The sequence below is a fragment of the Gavialis gangeticus genome, unplaced genomic scaffold (assembly GCF_001723915.1).
Source record: "Gavialis gangeticus isolate Ggan-Ray unplaced genomic scaffold, GavGan_comp1, whole genome shotgun sequence".
NCBI lineage: Eukaryota > Metazoa > Chordata > Crocodylia > Gavialidae > Gavialis > Gavialis gangeticus.
Genome location: NW_017729023.1, coordinates 2558755 through 2579244, shown reverse-complemented (window position 1 = coordinate 2579244; position 20490 = coordinate 2558755). Strand labels below are relative to the sequence as shown.

The 20490-nt window shown below is 40.3% G+C and overlaps 1 protein-coding gene across 1 annotated transcript; it reads right to left on the bottom strand.

Moving 5' to 3' along the window:
- Positions 1 to 5207: 5207 nt before the first annotated feature.
- PAQR3 (progestin and adipoQ receptor family member 3) lies at positions 5208 to 19735 on the bottom strand. Its single transcript, XM_019516736.1, has 8 exons — positions 19593 to 19735; positions 18952 to 19223; positions 18663 to 18825; positions 16014 to 16169; positions 14623 to 14820; positions 12452 to 12542; positions 10219 to 10367; positions 5208 to 7921 (listed from the first exon to the last, which is right to left on the bottom strand). Exons 2-7 carry the CDS (start codon positions 19134 to 19136, stop codon positions 10225 to 10227), a joined length of 936 nt encoding a protein of 311 aa, XP_019372281.1. The 5' UTR covers positions 19137 to 19223; positions 19593 to 19735; the 3' UTR covers positions 5208 to 7921; positions 10219 to 10224.
- Positions 19736 to 20490: the final 755 nt, after the last annotated feature.

The following is a 20490-nucleotide window of genomic DNA, read 5'->3' as shown; positions in this document are numbered from 1 at the left end:
TTTTTTTTTTTTTTTTTTTTTTTTTTTTTTAATCAACTGCTTTCTAATTGCTTTCAAATATTTCTTTATCCAAATTGTACTTGCCTGCTTAATGAATTTCTAGAAAAGGTTAATTCCAAAAATGAACAGAGACCAGATTTCTCATTAAAATAAATCCAGGAACATAGACTGGAAAATTATAGTAGGTGAGGCCTAGAACAATAAGTTCATTGTTTCCATTTGCATAAAATGATCTTAAGGGTTGGCCAAGCATTTGTGTGCAATTCCTGAACTTCCTTTTTTTTTTTTTTCCTTTGCTCTTTGGCCACATCTACACGTGATGCTCACTGTGCAGTAACCCAAGACTACTGCACAGTAGTGCTGCATTGCTTCTGCCATGCAGTGCTACTAAATAGTAGTCTCAGGCTACTGCACAGTCCGTGTCTCATGTAGACATGGCCTTTGATACCTTACGTGGGAATTTTATTTCTGAATTTAACAGTCCACACAAACAAGGTGGTGTTTGGATCTGCTTCCTCTACAGTAAAAGGTGGTTTGCTGCCTTTATTTCAGTGGGAGGACCACTGGCCCCCCAAAAGGGAGGACAGACAACCTGTGAACATTGTCACCCCATGTGGATTTTTCTGTTAAGACACTTACCCTACAATGTGGTCATGGTTGAAGAATATTAAATATTTCCTCCTTTCTTTCATCTCCTTGGTTTCTGAACTGCTTTCAGCAGTTACTAGAAGGTTAAATTAGATTAATCAAGGGTAGATTAAACCAATCATAAAATGAAGCTCAAGAACAAACAACTGAGGGAGATGAAAAGTACTGTAAAACCACGTAATTCCAAAATTGACACACTTCTGTGGCCACTCACTGCTTCTGGCTACCAGTCTTTCCTTCCTAATGGCCTTAATAAACTTGGCTTTATGAATTCTATTTATACAAGTGTTTTGCATAAATGCCTTATTTTTAATATGTTTCTGTAGTTAGATTTTTTTTTTTCATTGAACAGAGATTATATTAGCATGCCTCACAAAACCGGCTTGGCCTAGTTTGTTGTGTGGTACAGTTGGGATGGGACGATACTGAGCTTAAGTTTAATTTCCATTAAGATCAATTATTTAATAGAAACAAAGCAACTGGTATCATTGGGGAAAATAACATACCTTTTACCTGTACTGTGTGTGTGCGCGTGTGTACGTACATTTTGAAATGGGTGGTAACATGACCTTTCCTGAAATCCCAAGACCATGCTCTGTTAAGTTTGTTCTACTGCCCCATGAGACAACAGCAGCCAGGTAAGGGACTGTCAGAATTCCCCATCCCTCCCTTCTACCCTTCACCAACAGGGAATAGAAGTTAATGGCTAATGCTTTCTTTGGTGCAGAAAAGGCAGCAGGGCAAATCTTTAAATATTGGCCACTAGCTGATTTTCCAAGATATACATCCTGTCAGAAGGTACTAATAAGCCCTTCAGGGCTAAGGGCAAGAGTCACTGAAAAAAATAAGTCTAGCATCTCTGGAAATTCCAAAACAAGAGATTTGAGAAATCTGCTTTGCCTTCCCAATACAGGAGCTGGACTTATTTCAGTGAGTCCTGTCCTCAAATAAATCCCTTTTTGTTGTTTAGGTGTTAGTAAGATGAGATACCTACTGTGAAAATAAGTTGATATATTTACTACTGTGAGAATAACAAAATAGAGTTTATCGGGAGATTTTTGTACTATGTTGTGTATTTTTATATATATTAAATACATATGTAAATATACACATGCACGCACACATCACATATATCTCTTGGAGTTAATGTGATTTTTAAAAATATATAATTGCAGCCACAATCATTTTCATTGTGACTGAAGAATGAATCTGAAGAAAAGCCACTAAGAGTGATAGGGGGAGATAAAGCATGCAAGAGGGTGGCTGCTCAGTTATTTTTCTACCGTGCTTTTTTTTTTTTTTTTAAGGAATATTCAATAAATGTGTGTTTAGCTAAGTTTGTGTGACTAATGGGTCACCTGCTAGTAAATAGCATACAAGCTATTTTTAAATTGCTGGCATACAGCTTTAAGTGCACTTTCCTGAATTACACTTCCATTTCTTGTTAGACTTGAAGTTTCTAAAGCTTTTTTTTTGTGTACCACTAAACAGAGAACTTTAACTTTTCTGTGAAATTGATGTACGTCATAAAATACTTGCAGTTGTTATTAAAAAAAATAAAGATGACACAGTGACTGTGCAGACCTCAAGCATCTGATTGTGTAGTATTTACAGGAACCATTGTGAGCTAATCTTTATTTTCTTCATTTAATCACTAATTGAGTTTGGCTACATGTTGCCTGTTCACTGCTACAGACTGGATTTCTGGCCCTGTTTTGCTTGATTTGTTTTCTTATCTGCTGCTTAATAATCTGCTTTCTTTAATGTAATAATGCCCAGTGGATTATATTCTTTACCTATTCCATTAATGCAGCCGTTTCTTTGCTGCTTTTTAAAGATTTTCAAATGTGAACAGAGGGAAGTTGAATGTTGTCCTTTTTTCATTATGCAGTCCAAATGCTAAGTTCAGTGTCTAATGCAGCCTCTACAGATTTTGCTTAGCAACTGATTTTTTTTAACATTCTCTCCTGACTCATTAGTTTTATCCTATATGCTAAAACTTCAAAGCAGGAATTGGTAAGATTATTGCTTTACTGACATCTGATGATATTCATATGCAAACCAAATGCATAGTAAAACAGTAAAAATAGTAAGAAAATGAAAAAAAGCAAAACTAGTAATAGGTGATGAATATCCATTTATTAATATCTGAATATCTGAAGTATCCTGTCTTTTGGCTATAACTCAGTTCAGAGCCTGCAGGAGCAGGCAGCAAAAGCCAGAGAGAGGGAGACTAGTTGCTGGTGCAGCATCTGGTAGCTGGGCAGGTAACTGGGGGCCACAACTTAACCTCTCTGAGGCTGTCCAGTTGGACAGCCCTCTTGGAATATGAAGACATGAACTTATTGTATAGAGTTAAAAGTACTTACTGTGCATCGGTTGAGCTGTGGTAATTCTGTGTGTCCACTCTATACCACACTAAGTAGAAGCTAAACAGTACTTTAAAAGTTGTTTTTTTAATTTGGGGGTAAACTATCCTGGTTTAGTTTCCACTTAACTGCAGAAGAGAGCAGATTTATGCATTATTGTGCATCTGGTGATCCATGGTAAGTCGCTTCCTTTCTTTTTGCCCCTTCCCCCCGTTTTGAACTCTTACAAAAATTTTGTCCATTTGCTCAATCTCAGAAAATATATATACGTGTATAGAAAAAACCTTGATAGGTAATGGAATAGTTTAACATTAATTCAACTTGCTTGAGTGAGCTAACATCAGTGGTTGGCTATTCATGGTCTTGTATTAAACTGCTGGTACCATCATTGACACTCAACACGTGATCCAAGTGACTGAGCTTTGAAAGCCTTTCAGTAGGTGCTGTCAGTTAAATGTTTAAGACAGGTTGGGACTGGGTGGGGAGGGGAGAGAAAGGTGGGTAGTTGCTTTGTTGCCTGTTATGTCTCTAGAGAATTTCTGTCTTTAAATTTGGCTTCTGCAACCACTAACAATCATACACTGAACATAGGCATGTAAGAAAGTTGAAAGCAAGCATACAAGCAGATGCTATTGCTTTTTTATGAATTGAGAAGCGTTTCAAAACTAGAGAAAATTATAAATGGGCATTTTTACTGTTTCAAGGGACAATTGCTTGTTTATGCTGAACAGATTGTTTTCATCTCCTGAACCATGTAAGTGCATGGATCATATTGGTCATGAAGGAAGTATCTTTATTAAAGAAGGTAAGAAACACAAAAACTGAATTGTGTGCGCTCCCGCTGAACTGCATTATGTTGGAATGTCTTTCTTGGCTGTGGTGTTCTCCTTCCTTCTTATTAAGAACATACTCAAAGTTTCTTAGATAAGCTTAAAGGCCTCTTCTTTGTATCTAAAACAATGATAAAGCCTGTTAAAGCTGCCCCTTATCTTGAATTGTAGTAATTTAGCATACCTTTAGTAGTGGAAGAAAGATTTCTGGAAGGAGATAGAAGATTGTTGAAGTGTAAGAAACATTTGTTTTTATAGTTTACCTTCACTGTCAGCAATAATGATCTTATCATGACCTGAATGGGAAAATGTATTCCCAGATTAAATTGGCAACTTAAAGACTGGAGAGCTACAAGTTTGATAATAGTTTTGACATGAACAGTGGTGATACTGAGCACATCTACACAAATTGCTAAAAGCGCAGTAGACTAATTCTCTGCATTAGCATGTCAGGGCAAAAGCTATGCTAATGCACTAATGCACAGTAGAACTGGTCTGCTGCACATTAGTGTCACATAAAAGGTGTGTGCTAGCACTACTGTGCAGTAGCAACAATTATGTTACATTAATGCATGTGTAGATGTGGCTATTGACAATGAAATGTGCTTACACCTCAGACAGTCCCAATTATGTATCCCAAGGTTCTTAAAAGCTTCTCAGGCATCATCTGGGATGCAGCCTGCCTCTAGTTTGACCTACTTCTTAATGTGATAAGATTGTCATGCAGTCAACATTTTCTATGAGTTTGGCCCTTTTTCCAGCTCTTTTGAATTGTTTGAGTAGTTGGATGTCTCCAGCGAAGCTGAGACTGGAAGTAAAAAGTTATTTTCTTTCTATGTCAGATTTCCATGCCTCCCCTCTCCCATCCCCACTAGTTCACTTCAGTTGTGGTTCATTTACCTTTGCTCATTCTAAGACATTTAGGAATTGGAGGTGGGAAAGGAAGAAAGGTTTTCATCTTAAGTGGAACTAAAATCTGAAGTTTGTGGGTTTTTTCCACAGGCTACATAAATTCAAAATTGCCAGAGCTCTTATGGTGTAAAGAAGGGTTTGTCTTCTATAGCCCAAACTGGACTCTAATGCAGCAGTGAAACTGAGTTCATCCACATTTTCCAGTACACAGTGGCAGTGAAAATGAAGTTTTCAATTAAATGAACAATAAGACTAACAATGCCTTTAAAACGGTAGCCCTGCCCTTCACTTTGATATTAAATGTTAGCTGCATCTTAAGAAAAATTCTCATAGTGGCATGTCCCAGGTGCTTCACATAGGTTGGTAGGAAAGGTGCACGATTTCACTGGAATAACACCACTGACACATGTGCAGAGCCCCAGAACAACGAATCATGCTGATCCCCAAGTACATGTTCAGTAAATCAAAATTTATTTACAGAGCAGGTATTTACATAAAACATTTGTCATGCAAATCACCTTGATACATTGCACTCAACGTAATGAACACAACTTTGCAATGAGTTTCCTTATCCAGTGACTGAAAATTGTTAAATAGATACTGAGTTTAGTTTGCTAGGTTATTTAAAAAAAATAAAGATAGCTCAATATGCAGTCAGTAAGACAAACAGTTACAGATAATTTTAAATGTTATTGTTTAGGAGACATTTGAGACAGGCTCTCTTACTTACACATTTCTAGTCTAGTCAGGCTTCAGTAGTAGTTATTAGTGCACTTTGAACTTGTTTGGCTGACAAGTTAAAAGAAGTCATGTTCACATTAAAAGGCTTGGGAGGTAATTTGTCAGCATTATGCTTTAATACTAACTGAACCAGCTTGCACCTAACTTCTTTTGGAACTCAACAGTTAATGCTGCATGGTTAGACTTTATACAGTCTATGTTCATCACTACTTATTTCACAATAAATATATACACAACATGCCAGTGTTAGAGCATCTAGTATCCTCTAGCACAAGCATGCGCAAGTGTTCAACGTTCTTACAGTAGAGCCATATCCCCTGTAATACATTACCCCTTCATCTACAGCATATCCACTACCAAAAATCATCTCTGAAATTCTGAGATGCTTCTTCCTTCAATGTCTATTAGTAATTTTCTGGTAAAATGTGTTTTAAAAGTATGCTTTGGTACCTGGCACTAGGAGCAAGATAGAACAATTAAGGATTCTTCTTCCCTCCCCCACCATATTGATGAGAGTAAGATACAGAAAAGGCAAAGGAGAGGTTACCTGGGGGGAGTGGAGGCATGTGGACATGCAAACTAGGTAATCTGTTCTCTCTTTTTGGCTCACCTTAGTAAGACAGCTTGTTTACTTCAAGGCCACAATTAGTGTAATTTAGATCTGCTCCTTTGGGATGACCCAAAAATCTTGTCTACATACTTCAACACTTGCAAAGGCCATGCTTCAGAGACTGCATGATGCTAGACTGTCATTCCCAAAGAAAGATCTTCATTATATTAATGAAAACAGCTCTGTTTCCTATACTCTTCACACTGAAGTAGCTACTTGGAAGATGTAACTACAACCATGCTTCCCTGACACCACACAGGTCAATCCCATGTCCTAATGAGGTTGGATTACTACAGAATTGTAGTCAGGTCCATTAACTTTAAAGTGAACAATACCATTCTAGCTTCTGTTCATCACATTAATAGTAGCTTTTTTTTTTTTTTTTGGGGGGGGGGGGGGGGGGGAAAAATGAACCATAAACCCAAGCAATTACTTACACAAATTGTTTCAGTCTTTCATTATGAATCAAAAACAAATTTACAATCCAGTTTTAGAGACCCGTCTACATTCAAGGCTATATAATAAGAACAATCGAAAGAATTTTCAATCCCCACAAGAGAACAAAACCATTAACTAACACATTAAAAACCATTTAAATTATCATGTTGGCAATTAGATAGATATCCAGAGACTTTCCAGAATGATCTGGATATTTGTTTTAATTCTGATATGCCAAGGCAAAATAAATCTTTAAAAACTGCAGTTTTAAAAATCAGTTTTCCAACTGGCAAATAGAAGGCAAACAATAAGTCATCTTTTATTACTATCTATAGAAAACTTTTGGCAACAGAAAAGTGTTTCAATAAAATGAGCACTACAAGCAATGTGTTGTATTTCTCCATATTAAAACCACAACACATTATTTTGCTGTTAACTTCCACATTATTAAGTATTTGGATTATTAGTACTAGTGAAGCATAGGGCCAACTTCTGCTCTAAACTCATACAGGACATTTTTTAAATGTGTTGCTACAAAGTCTACAAACTACAAGGCCCACAAGAATTTAATTAAATTGAGTCCAATTTGCCAGATATTTCATTCAGAATACTTCAGGGTAAAGTTTTCAAAACCATCCAGGGTCATTTGGGTGCCTGAAAGGAACTTGGGAACTCAGTGAACAAATTAACAACGTTGTCCATTTCAGAAGTAATTTTAGATTAGCGATAGAGAATTCACAGTAGATAACAGCACCCCTTCTGCTCTTTCACAAAGAAAAAAAATGAAAGCTTTTAAAAGATGCAAGAATCCACTAAATTCATATTTAAATATTACAATAGCAAAAATCAAAGCAATAACTAAGCAAACAGTATGCTATAGTGTATGGAACTGAAAACGTCCAAAATGAGGTCTCAAGAAGCAATGTATAACAAGAGCTTTAAAATCATGCTGAGGACAGGTTTCTTCAATTTCAGACTTTAGTAAAGTGTAAAATGATGTTTATATCAATGTGAGAGTTGTCTGATGTCCATCAAGAGTGTACGTTGCTGTCATTCATATTCTACCAATTAGAAAAGGGGATGTAATGATCCATATGTTGGTTTGTGAATCCCAGTTTCATTGTTTAATTGTAGGAAGACCTGTACTGTTCTTATGTACATTCTGCAGCATAGCACAATCATTGGAGTGAAAATTCATCTGTCAGAGACCTAAGCAATGGTAGTCTTAAATTTCAGTTCACATGCCATCCCCACAGGTGGAAATGCAGTCCAGAAGTGAATGAAAAACAACTGCCTCAGTGCACAACTTCAGGACTCAGCAAGCAACTAAGACCCAGACATTCAGTCAGAACGCTTGTGGCAGGAAAACAGCCCTGAAAGACAGTGGAAGACAGGTTGTCAGAGGACACATACCAGAATGTCATTATTTTCTACCACTTTTTAAAAAATGGACAAATATTGGGTAGCACAAGAAATTAAAAAAACCCCAAGTAACCAAAAAGTGTGCACTAAAATCAACAAGATCACTAGGGAGTAAAGTGTTACTCAACAGAAGAAGTAAGGATGGCAAGATTTGGTTCCTCATTAAATCCCTGACAGACAGTATATAAGGAACACTGGAAGAAGCACATGCCAAAGAAAGTACCTTTACATCTACCAGTGGAGCATGGGATTGTACGAGTTGAAGGACAAAAAGTACAAACCCAGTGCAATGTCACTTACATAAGCTATTACCACACAAGGTAAAAACATTACAGAAGACTATATGAATTTATCCTCATGTCCAAAAGGACAATAAGATTGTTTTCTGTTTATAGTGTTCACTTGCTTGCAATATATTTTTCAAAGCTTTTAAATATAGTGCCATTTTTGAAAGATGTTGATTTTTTTTTTTCCTGTGCTTTTACTAGAGATTAATTTAACCTGGTTATCTTTTGCTTCCTTGCAACATCACCAAAGTCATATAATGCTAAAGCAGTGATTTTTAACCTTTTCAGACTGAAGGCATCTATCGTTAGACACAAGGCACCCTTCAAAGCGACAGTTCTTAGTGTTCACTTTTTTTTTTTTTACAAGAAATTAAAAAGAAAATAAAAAAAACCTAAGTAACCAAAAAGTGTCTGCACTAAAATCAACAGGGATCACTAGGGAGTAAAGTACTACAGCATTTTTGTTGCAAAAAAAAAATCAGAAAACAACAGTCAGAATGTTCTTAGTGTTGTGGATTCATATTTGCAAACTCTGGGTTTATCTTGTGAATCGTGTTTGTACACCTAGCAGTGCTAATACTATGCAGCACACCAGGGCACCCTTGAAAAGATCGAGGCATCCTATAGCGCTCCAGCACCCTCACTAAGAATCACTGGGCTAAAGTGTGTCTGCATCTTGTGTAGTACCATCAGTAAGCAAAGACACCATGTATTGTTTTTAAGAGGACAGAGAATTGTTTTTTAAACTACAACACAAGTTTTGGAGAGTAAAAAGAAAAGAGTTTAGTGATCAAAATAGAGTACCCCAATATGTTAACAGCAAATGAAGACCTGACACAGAAATGCTTTGATAAAAGAATACTAAATAATTGGAATTAAAAAAAAAAAGTCATTAGAATTTGAAGAACATGGATTGTTTATTCAAATGCTAACTATTCATCTCTGAGGCTACTTGTCTGGTAGGTTAGAAATAAGTAAGTACTGGATACTAGGCCTGTGCAAAGCAGCTGGTATTCGCGTCGTATTTGGAATCACTGTCCCAAATCAATTTGGCCAAATCTCCAAATCACGCAGGCTCATCTCCCAGCCTGACAATGACTGCCCCACCAGCCCCAGCTCTGGCCCTTTACGGAACTCCCCTTGTTTTTTATTAGGTTCCCTCCCCCCACTTAAAGTGCTGGAGCTGGGGCAAGCAGGGCAACCATGGAGGGTGGAGAAAGGGGCTCATAGCAGAGCCCCCCCATGCAGTGCGGGGTAGCAGGGATCACCCTCCTCCTGTCCAGCAGCACTCTGTGACTGGGGGCTTTTTTTTTTTTAAAAGCACTGGAAGCTGGGGTGAGCACAGCAACCATGGGTGGGCTGGGGGAGCAGGTGGGCACAGACAAGAGATGGGGCTTGGCAGGGGTCACCCCATGGTCCCTTCCCCCCACCCTCTACTTACCAGCTCGAAGTCCAGCTCCAGCTCCCTGCTGCAGTAGGTGGGGGCTGCCCGAATTATCAAAGCTCTCCAAAGATTCAGAGAGTTTCAAATTGATTTGGACCTTTTTATTGGTCACCTGATTCAATTCAGATTTGGTCACCGAATCTCCTCCAAATCAAATCAACACCTAAAGCTTCACACAGCCCTACTGGATACTACTTTCATTAAAAGTATAGCTTAAATGTTCACTCTGAGAAACCTGCAAGACTTCTCATTATCAGACTGTAAATCCATTTTGGGATCCAATTAGCTCTAGAATTTTGCCTGGAGTATTTTTTTTCTCACTTGATACAGGGCTCAATTTCTTTACAAGTGGAAGATAAAGAGCTTGAATGGTACTAAATAGTGCTGCTACTCTGTTCTAGAGCATTAATAAAGATAAGGAAAGAAAGTCAAACTGAACTTTAAAACAAAAACGAATTCAGCCCCATGCCCCACTAAACTGTTCTTTTACGCTTCTACACATCCAAGACTGTCTTACCTTCATTCACAAATGTGCAGGATGATCAGGACAGGGCTTGTTGTGCCTGTATTGCATGATATATACTGTAGATTGATGCCACCAGTACAACATTAGTACTGCAAGGATATGCCATACCTGGTGACTAGAGCCGAGGTAGTTTAATTGTCCTGTTGGAAAAAACAAAGACAGTCATACTATTCATCATAATTAGTGCAGTCACAAGTCTACCCTGAGGGTTGGAGTCCTTTTATGAGTCCCATCTGACAAATGGCCATGAACTGAGGGGTTCTAGAGACCTCTGGACCAGACTTAAGGGGGAAAACATATTTAAATGCATTAAGCATGTGCTCAGATTAGGTATCTATAGGCACATGTGATCACTCAGGCAGCCAAAAGTTCAACTAAACTAGCATTTTAAGCTATGGGTGCAACACTCTTGTGCAAACATAATCAAAACATCCAAGTTCTGTTCAAACTTAAGAGTCTATCAGGTTAGCTTGGTTAAAGTATACCGGTTCTTAGACTGGTAGGCAAAGAGTGGCCAGAATCACATACAACCACCTTTTATTTCTTGTCTGAATAACTAGATACCCATTTACAGCTGGGCTGAAGTTCAAAGCAGGGCCCCAGCTGATACCTCCAGAGCCATGACTGCTATGCCACCTTGATCCTAGACAGTGCAGCAGGCAACACACTTATGCCTGGAGTTTGCATTAGGGCAGCTGCATGGGTGTCTAGATGCACGTTTCACACAGGCACGCTGGGTACTTAAGCATACATAATATATATAAACAAAGGAACACATCTAACTGGAACAAGTGGCCAGTTAATAGCTAGTAAAGTTCTGAAGTAAATTAACTGAACCCCAGTGCCCTATCTCAAAGACTACAGAAAATAGGTGTAAGCTCACTTGCTGAAACCCCAAAAGAACAAGATGTTCCTTTCATTACCTTTAAAGGAAGGTTGACCAGATGCTAAAACTGAATACAATACTGCACAAGCAAACTATCACTAATATAATTAAAGCAGCATTTTCCAAGGCTGCATCTCTTCATTGCAAGCCATTTTAAGTCTCTATATATCACAATCTTCTGCTCCTTTATAATATACCGTTGCAATAAATGCCACGTGTTTTCTTGAAATGAACTGATATACCACCTCATATTTTGTACCAAGATCTTGTATGTGCATTTATATTTTGGAAAGAAAAGGAACCCCAGTAAAAATCCTTAATGCTACATTATCTTCCCTTAAATCAAAGTCTACAAGACACTCCACACTGAATAGGCAGTTGATGTGTTGTGAACACTGCTTGTTAGCACAATCAGCCTCCTGCTACCTTGTGCTCCTTTCTTTCTATTTGCTTTAGCCCATTGTTTCTTGTTACATACATGGACTGGAGACTTTTTGGGACAGGGACCTTTTCTCCCCCATTTATTTCTGTACAATACTTAACCGAACTCCTGATTGGACACTGAGGGGCTCTTTAAAGCACCTCCAACCCCTAGAGCTCACTTAGTGGCCTTCAGGAGCCACTTTAATTAAGGTGCCCGCAGCGTTTTATGTATTTAGCATCCTCTGCTTCAAAATGGCAGTGGGGGGCGCTTTAACTAAAGCTTTTTTAAATGAGCATGCTCCAGCAGACTCAATTAATCAAGTCTGCTCCTACGTGCTGTAATTACAGCGCGTCGGAGCAGGCATCCCACATGTCAACAGGCACCCTGAGCTGCAATACAGTGCAAATGGGTTTCTTCTGGCTGCAGTTTGACACACTTTGATCTATGATCTGAGACGCTAATGCACATTAATCTGTTGACTAAGTCACTACGGCTTAGTGCCAACTTCTTGGAAAAATTCTACAATCCACAGCAACAAAAAGATACACAGTACTTTAGTAAAGGTTCCTAAATGTACAATCACAGATCTAGGTAATTACAATTCCCATCTCAGGAGAAAAGTGACAGTAGGCTCAGTGAGAGATGTGTGAATTCACCAATTTGGGGGGGCAGGAGGGAATCCAGTTTGGGAACTAGGGTTTTCCAAAGAGCCTGTAACAGGATCCCAAGTCTCGTTTCATTTTGCTGCATTTGCTTGAAAAATGTAAATAATAAGTTAGAAGCATCTACGAAGTTATATAATGTACAAATACACAACAAGCTTCCTTTTCCTTCACAAAATACAGCAAGGATTCCCTAGGACACCTGAAGAAAGCTTAACCACATAAGAACAAACAAGAAAATGATATTCATACCTGGGAAGTACCTTTCTGGAACTTTGGAAATATAGAAGAGAAAAGCTACTGCAGCAATCAAGTACATCACAATTACACGTGGAGCAAACTCCTATGAAGAAAATGAAGTTTGACTCTTTATTATTAAATATTATGAAGTAAAAGCTAATGGTCTGTCCAGTGAGAGCACTGCATACTTTGCAAGGATAAGAGTTTGAAGCTTATAACCTGATTATTTACATGAATATTGAATAAATTTCAAATTTGTTGCAGATACCAAAGCCTGGAACAGAAGATATTATCTAAATTTAGTCCCCTTTTTGTTCTTGAAAATAAACCCCATCTTGTTTTCACTGTGCCACTGGTAAGAAATTGCATGAGAAGAAATTACATCTTTTGACAGTACATTCACCCTGCACACCAGATGAGATTTCCTTGTGCACATCTCTCCATCTTTAACTAAAAGAATTATTTCCTGTGGAATAAGAATACATTTAAAATTCTTGAGTAACAAATACACGTAAAATCTGCCAGTGTTACAGAAGTTCCTTTTCCAGCTTGAACGACAGTAACCGTTGGTGGGAAAAGGTATTGCTAAATCTATGTAGGATCTTTGACCATATGAGGCATAATATAAAACACTTGATTTCACAAGGCTGTTGAACACCAGATGTTAAAAAGGAATTAAAACTGTTCAATGGAAAGCAGCACACATTAGGTGGTGTTAAAGCCTGCTGTCCAAAAGAGGTTTTCTTTCCCTATTTTTTGAGATACAGGGGAACAAGCCCAGTGCTGAGCTACAGCATGTTTATAGGCAGGCAAAAAAACTAAATTAAAGTGTATCACCTAGTTCAGTGATTCTCAAACGACGTTGTGAGATCATTTTAAGGGTGTTGCAAGTGCTCTGCAATATTAGCACTGTTGCATGTACAAACACCTACACGATTCACAAGAGAAACCCAGTTTTCAATTAGTAATCCATAGCATCAAAAATATTCTGCCCTGTTGTGGCCAGAGTTCTTTGCAACAGAAGAATTGCTCTTTTTTTTTTTTTTTTTTTGACTACAGAAAAATAAGTGAAAGCTATTTTGTGAGTGGTGCTTTGAGTCTAAAAAGGTTCAGAACCACTGATCTAGTTCTGAGCAATAATCAGCACAGGCCTTGTCCAATGTCCACTAATGCCAATAAAAGCCATTCCACCAATTTCAATAGGCTCTGGATCGAGCTAAATCATCACTCCTAGACAGCACTCAGATGCTATGGCTCCATTATAAACACCTACACAGACATGCATCACCTACTGTGGAAAGTCGAATCTATTTCACTTATGACAGGTTCTTCTCATTATATTTCATTATACATCTTCAAATCCACATTTCCACCCCGAAGACAGGCATTTCCCCCTATCTTATACCCTGAATGACTTTTCAGATTATTTCCCTGCTCTGGTTAGATCTGTTAACATTAAGTAAGTTAACAAGACAAATAATTCTAGGTTGCTAAAAGGCTATGTAATGAGTATTTATATATAGGCAAATTTCTGGCTTTGCTGCAAGCCCCAAGTAAAAGGATATAGACTTGAGGTGCACTCATACATTGGTTTGATATCAGATCAGCACTGATATAAAGGAAACTGACTAGATCAGAAAATCAGCCTGATACATCGCCACTAGTTGCCCCGAGGGAACCAGATGTTCACACCATGTGTGGATACAGCCCCTAGTTTTATTTTCTGAATCATGTTTGTACACACAACACTGCCAACACTGTGTTGCCCCCCTGGGCACCCTTGAAAGGATCTCAAGGCACCCCAGGGTACTGTGGTACCATGGTTGAGAATCACTGCTCTCAGCTAAAGCAGTTGCACACACCCTTGCTCAAGTAACACACATACGTATATATCAAGATATGCATACACACACAGTGCATTTAATATATATGTGTGTGGGTTTAACAAGGAGCACCGCAAATCTATGTTATATGCATATAATATATGTATGCTCTGCAGACGTATACATAACAGTAACATTTATACCTAATAGATGTTTTCCCTTTGCGCGCAGGTTTCAAAGACACATTCACACATTTTCTATTTTTGTTGCAAGGAGCTACTCGATTTTTAATCATGTTAAAAAAGTGGTAGGAGACAAGTCAGAACCAAACTGAAGAACTTTGCGGACTTCTCTGCTTACCTGCACAATAGATGCACCAACCCCACCATTGAGCCAAACCCAGTGGATGGTAGGAATGATTCCATATCCAGACACAGAACAGAAGATGACAGAGCGCAGTCGATGCCACTGTTGTGTGAGGTAACTGGGATGAATCTGAGCAAAGAACACTGCTAGGATCATCGCCAGCACAGTGATTAAATATACCTGCCGCCAATACTGGGAAAGAAAAGGAGAGAAGTCCATAATGTTTTCCTTCTTTGGTCACGTGTAAATATAATTAGTATTCTTGACAGCAAGTCATCCAGATTCCGTGGGATGATTTGCCTTCTCTATACTTCCCTGTTTTCTTCCTCATACTTTTCATCCTAAAGAAGTTTCTTCATAAGCTCCCAGGTTGCTAAAATGAGTTGTACTTCTTCCTCAACTAGTCTGGCAACTTAAATCTGTTTCTGCTTATGCATCCAGATACTTGACAAATATTTAAATTACCAAGCCAGTAAGATCAAAGTTGCAAAAGCCTACATGTAAAGATTTTGGCAGGACCTACTTCTACCTCCTCTGTACAAAAATACATGGACGTGCAACCAAAAGTAAGCAATTCATGACAGGTCACTTGCATGCCACAAGGCAGTCATTTTCTCTACTACAAAAACTTCTGATTGTGCATAAATGATCTGTTTTGTACATAAATTGGAAATCAAACTAGCCCCTCATCTCCTAAACTTTTCAGCTGTTCCTCTTTCTCTTCTTTGTCTCACCCAACCCTTTTCTATCTCCCATATTCCCAAACTTATTCAGTTCTTAACGATTTCTGGATCTTTGCCTGTCCCAAACTACTGGTTCCTCTCAACACATGATTTTAATGTTGCCTGATAAGTTGCATAAAACTAGTATCTTTGGTATTTAGGTGTTTTTCTGGCTGCTCCCCCAACGCCAAAACTTATTTCCAACAAGAACCAGCAGTCTAGGATGGGTATGAAAGCAACCTTATCTCTGCCAAATTTAAGCCAATCAGTAGGTCCAAGCAGCACAAATCATACTGAATTACTTCTGATTATGTGATACGTGTCAGCCAACTTGATGCATTTGACAAGTCTAGGAACAGTAAAAGTTACACTCTGCTAAATGTGAGTACAGACACCCACATTTTCTTGAATGACAGGCAGTTTTAAAGGAGTATTTGCAACAGATGAGAGATCAAATCCCACTTTGCCTACTTCTTTTCAAAGAAAGTATGTTAGCATTTGTTTAAAGGTCCCCCAGTTCATATCACTGCCTGTTTGCTAATTATGCACTCCTGACTTACGATACAATGAACTTCTTGCCTGGGACATCAGATGCCATGGCAGTGAGATTACACATGTCAAGCAATGTTTACTATACTGCATAAACAAGCATTTCAAACTCACATTATTGCAGTAAAATGCGTAAAACACTCCAGATACATAGCAGCCCAGGATACCAATGGAAATCCCTGCATAATCCAACGCCATCCATCGCCGGCTGGTCTTCTCTGAGCGATGGCAACAGAAGAGATGATAGCCTACTGAGCAAAGCATACAGACCTAGGCAAGCGAGATAACTTGTTATAAACTGGACTTCGAAAAAATTAATGTTAAAGCAAAAAGAGAAAGATACTATAAAGGAACCTACATATAAGGGAAAATGTTGCCCAACCTAGGTATGCACAGAAGTCCAGGTTGGCTGTAAAACCAATGGATTTTGCTGAAGAGGGATGCATGAAGATATGTAAAACAATACATGTGGTTTGTACACTGGAGAACATAGTTTTGCAGAACTGCTTAACTGAAGATACCAGATAGATTCCCTGGCCAACAGAGACAGGAGGGAAAGGACAGGCATGCAAACCTCCAGCTCCAGAGCTATTCTGCAGCTCAGAGGGGGAGAAGACTGCATTGCTCCAGATTTCTCCAGCATGCAGCACATGCTTTAGGACCAGGATTTATCTCCCACCCTTTTCTGCTTTTTCACAAAGAATTCACCAATTTTTTTCTGAGGGAGACTTGGGGGTCTTCAATAACCCCAGTTCAAAAATTTGTCAGTCATCAACTGGACAGATGCTTCTATGAAAAATGGAAGAAGGCAGAGCTGGGTAAATGGAGCACTCTTTTGAAACACCCAGTTCACATCTTCACTGTTGCGAGGAGGATAGTGGTGACCTTCCTCAGAGTAGTATTCCTCATCTATCTGGGAACCCGAAGGCGTGGTAATTACCATACACCAACAGACTCGATTAATTGGAGTTTGCTCCTACATGCTGTAATTATAGTGCATCAGAGCAGCCTTGCTGATTGTGTATAGGCACCCCTACAAGGAGTAGGGCGCACACACATTTGCAACTTCTAGGTGCTAGGAAGGAAAGGTTGGAATGTCTGCCTGTCTCTGACACATGTCAAGCTTCTGCTGTTCCAATACTAGGACAGCATTTGCCAAAGTGGGCTGGCATTCACCCAGGCAACTGAGACTCAGCAGCAAGTTACCAACATGCACAAACACAATTCACAATCTATATATGCCACTCTAACATTATTAAAACTCGAGTTCAAAGAAAATATTATAAAACAATCTCTGCGACCAACTGGATTCTGACTTTCAGCTCATACACACCAACCTCCAGCTACCTGTTGTTATTAATGCATCAACTAAAATCTCTGGATGTAATCATTTTAAGATGTTTACCAAAGTTATCCAACACCACATTCTAGTCCTAATAACATTTCTCATTTGAATTATAACAGCATAAGATCATTCTTATTCTTTAGAAAGTAAAATTGAACACTAAACTAAAATGACTATAATTTTTGTCAGTCAGCACATGCTGTAAGTAGGTAATAGTACAATTTAATACAGTAAACTTTGCCTTCCCCATTGAATGATGAATTAACCAGAGGGGCAAATTATCCAGTAGAGACTAATTATCAGGTGAGGGAAGTAGCACTGGAACAGCAGCAAATTAAATCATGCTGGCAAAGTCTCAGTTTATCTAAGAATCAGTTTTCTGCAGTATGAACAAGTAGTTACATAGCGGACAGATTCTTCCCTCAAGGAGTCGCCTTACATTGTATACCTTTTTTAAGTCTACCAGGAGAAAAGAGTAGGGCCAATGCATGGTCCCATCACCACAGGTTCAAATGATCAGGAAGTGCCAGTATTGAGATAAGTGGAACAAAATGCATTGCTGCATTACATAAATAGGCCCTACTGGACAAGGATGCAAGCAACTGGCAATCAGGCTAAGAAACACTGGCTAATGGAGAAACTCAGTCCAAAAAACTGCAATATGATTACTTGAGTGCCTTCATGTACCCTTACACCTCCGGATCTTTATTATTCTTCAGAAGATGCTCTTCACGTGGGCATAACCCCTCACGGTTCTTATTTATGCTGGATATTGGCTGCCCTGCATATTAGACCCAAGGATTGGGGTGAGGGGGAAACCAAAACACTGTACCTCCCCCAAGATGCTTGCAAATGCCACCTGACACAAAAAAATAACATTAAAAATGGCTGTTTTGTCAACTACTTTGCTAAAATCTCTCTCCAACTGCATTCAATTATCTTTTGTTCAGCACTTGGATAATAGAGTGAAAGATCATTGAACTGAACTTTTGCCAGATGCCAAAATTTTAAAGTACAGTAGAATGCAAGTTAATTTTCCCCATCTTGACTTCCCCAGCAAACCCTGGCCTTTCACTACATCCCTATTTGGATATATTTTGAAGCCTGGTTGATAGCTGCTGCATGTTTAATGCTCTCTCTCAAAAATGGGCCTTTGAGAGATTAATTTTCTAACTCAGACTTAGACACCAATAGTTTACAAGGTTTGCTATCCTTCCAAAGCCACACTAATGCATTTAATACATGTAACACGTTTTCCTTTCTCTGACACAGATGCCTTCTCTACCTCAGCCAAAACTACTTGCCTTAGACTGAGCCATTTTGTAGCTCAGGATTCTGAAAACGGTGGCAAATAAAATAGTGGGAATTAAAAAAAAATCCAAAAGCATGTTCAAGAGCTACTTTACAAAATAACTTACTTGAAAGCAAAAAAGACAAATGGAACAGATAACAAAGTCTTCTCTAGAGGCACTCGCCGAAGGCAATACAGAGGTCATGTCATATATGCCCAGAGTAAAGAAAAGGAAGAAGCCCAGTAAGTGACTCCAGATGTTTACCGTCTCATTGGACAAAATGAAGAGACTGCAGAGGAAACATGTGAGAAAACACAACAGCAGATGTTCATATCCTGGTAGGCGGGACTTGTAAGGCTGTGGCTTTAGCCAGCTGTTGAGGACAGGACATGCTGACCGCTGGGCTTGGCATTACCTCTTTAAGCACAGCCGGGAGGGGAGGTAGGCCCGGTAGCCGTCGGTGATGTAGGGATTGTCCTTGAGGAACACAGGGATCTGCTCATAGGTGTACAGCCGGATCCCCCGCGGGACCAGGACAGGCCAGTACTGGTAGCTTCCCAGCTCGATGTAGTGGGCGCTCTTCAGCAGCTTCTGATGCATGGTGCCCACAGCTCCAACCGGTGCCAGGGGAGCCCCTAGCTATGCCCCCCTGGGCATCCCACGCCGCTACCGCTGCTTACTGCGTGCCTGGAAGGGACCAAAGCAGCGGGGCCGCCCTACATCACCGGGCAACACAGGGGTCTGCTGGTGTGGTTGTGGGGCTGCCCTGATGCTCTCTTGGGAAGGCACCAAATACCCTATCTCTGTCCTGCTGTCCATTCAGGGGGAGCAGCACCCCTCTTGGGACCAGATACTGATGGATGGTCCCGCCCCCACACCTTAGGCCTACCTTCCCCCACCCTTAAACCCCCTCAGCCCCCATGCTCCCCTTTTAACCCCACTCTGCTCTTAGCCTCCCTTCCCGCAGCGCTTGGGGGAGGATCTGCGTGCGAGGAAGGGGGTGGAGGTGGGTGAGGGGCCGGGCCGGGCCCGAGGCGCCGCCCGTCCCGCACTTACCGCCCACCACCGGGGCTCACCGGCGAAGCGCATCCCGCGGGTGCTGAAGGAAGGAGGCAGGGACCCACCACCGCCCCTCCGCTTTCGTCATCACAGGGCGACACGCGCCGGAGAAAGACCCCGCGGGCCCAAGCCCGCCGTCCTAAGGCCCGCGCTAGGCGCTGGGACGCGCGGAGTGCTGGGGGCAGCGAATGTAGCAAGCGGGCCGCTAACGAGCACGGGTGGCTGGCGAGGTCGCGTTCTTGTGACGTCACGGGGCTGCGTTTTCCCCGATGGGGTTTCCTCTCGGGTCGGCATCTCCCTCCCCCAGGAGCGGCGGAACTGCGCACGCGCGGCGCCCACATTGACCGGAGAGCTGGACCCGCTCCACCCCGCGCGGCAGCGCGAACTTCTGTTGGAAGCACGTGCGGGGGTAGGGGCGAGGTTTCGTCATCACCTTCCCCCCACCGATAAAAAAAGCTGGGGCCGCTGTTGTCTGGTGTAGGGTAGTTACAGTATTTGTACAATAATTTTAGGCGTTGTAGGATGTGGGATCAACAATAGTAAAAGTTTTCAAAAGGTACTATGCGTTGTTGGTTGTAGCCACTTTGGTCTGAGGACACAGGCAGCTCTGGTTCTTTGAGCAGACATGATATCTTTTATTAGACTGACTGCGTAGTTGGAAAAAAGTTCTTGGCAAGCTTTTGGGTGCAGTCACCCTTCTTCAGGCATGGGGAGTTCTCATACTCCAAGAAATGAAAGAAGCTAAAAGTGTTGCAGGATGTCAGTGAAAATGTACAGGTACCATTAAAAACACAAAAGGTGAAGTAGAGGGGGGAGGGGGAAGACAGCAGAGGAAAAAAGGCTGAAGGGAGGCAGTGCAGTGATAGAGTACAATGTAGAAGAGAGGCTGTCAGGC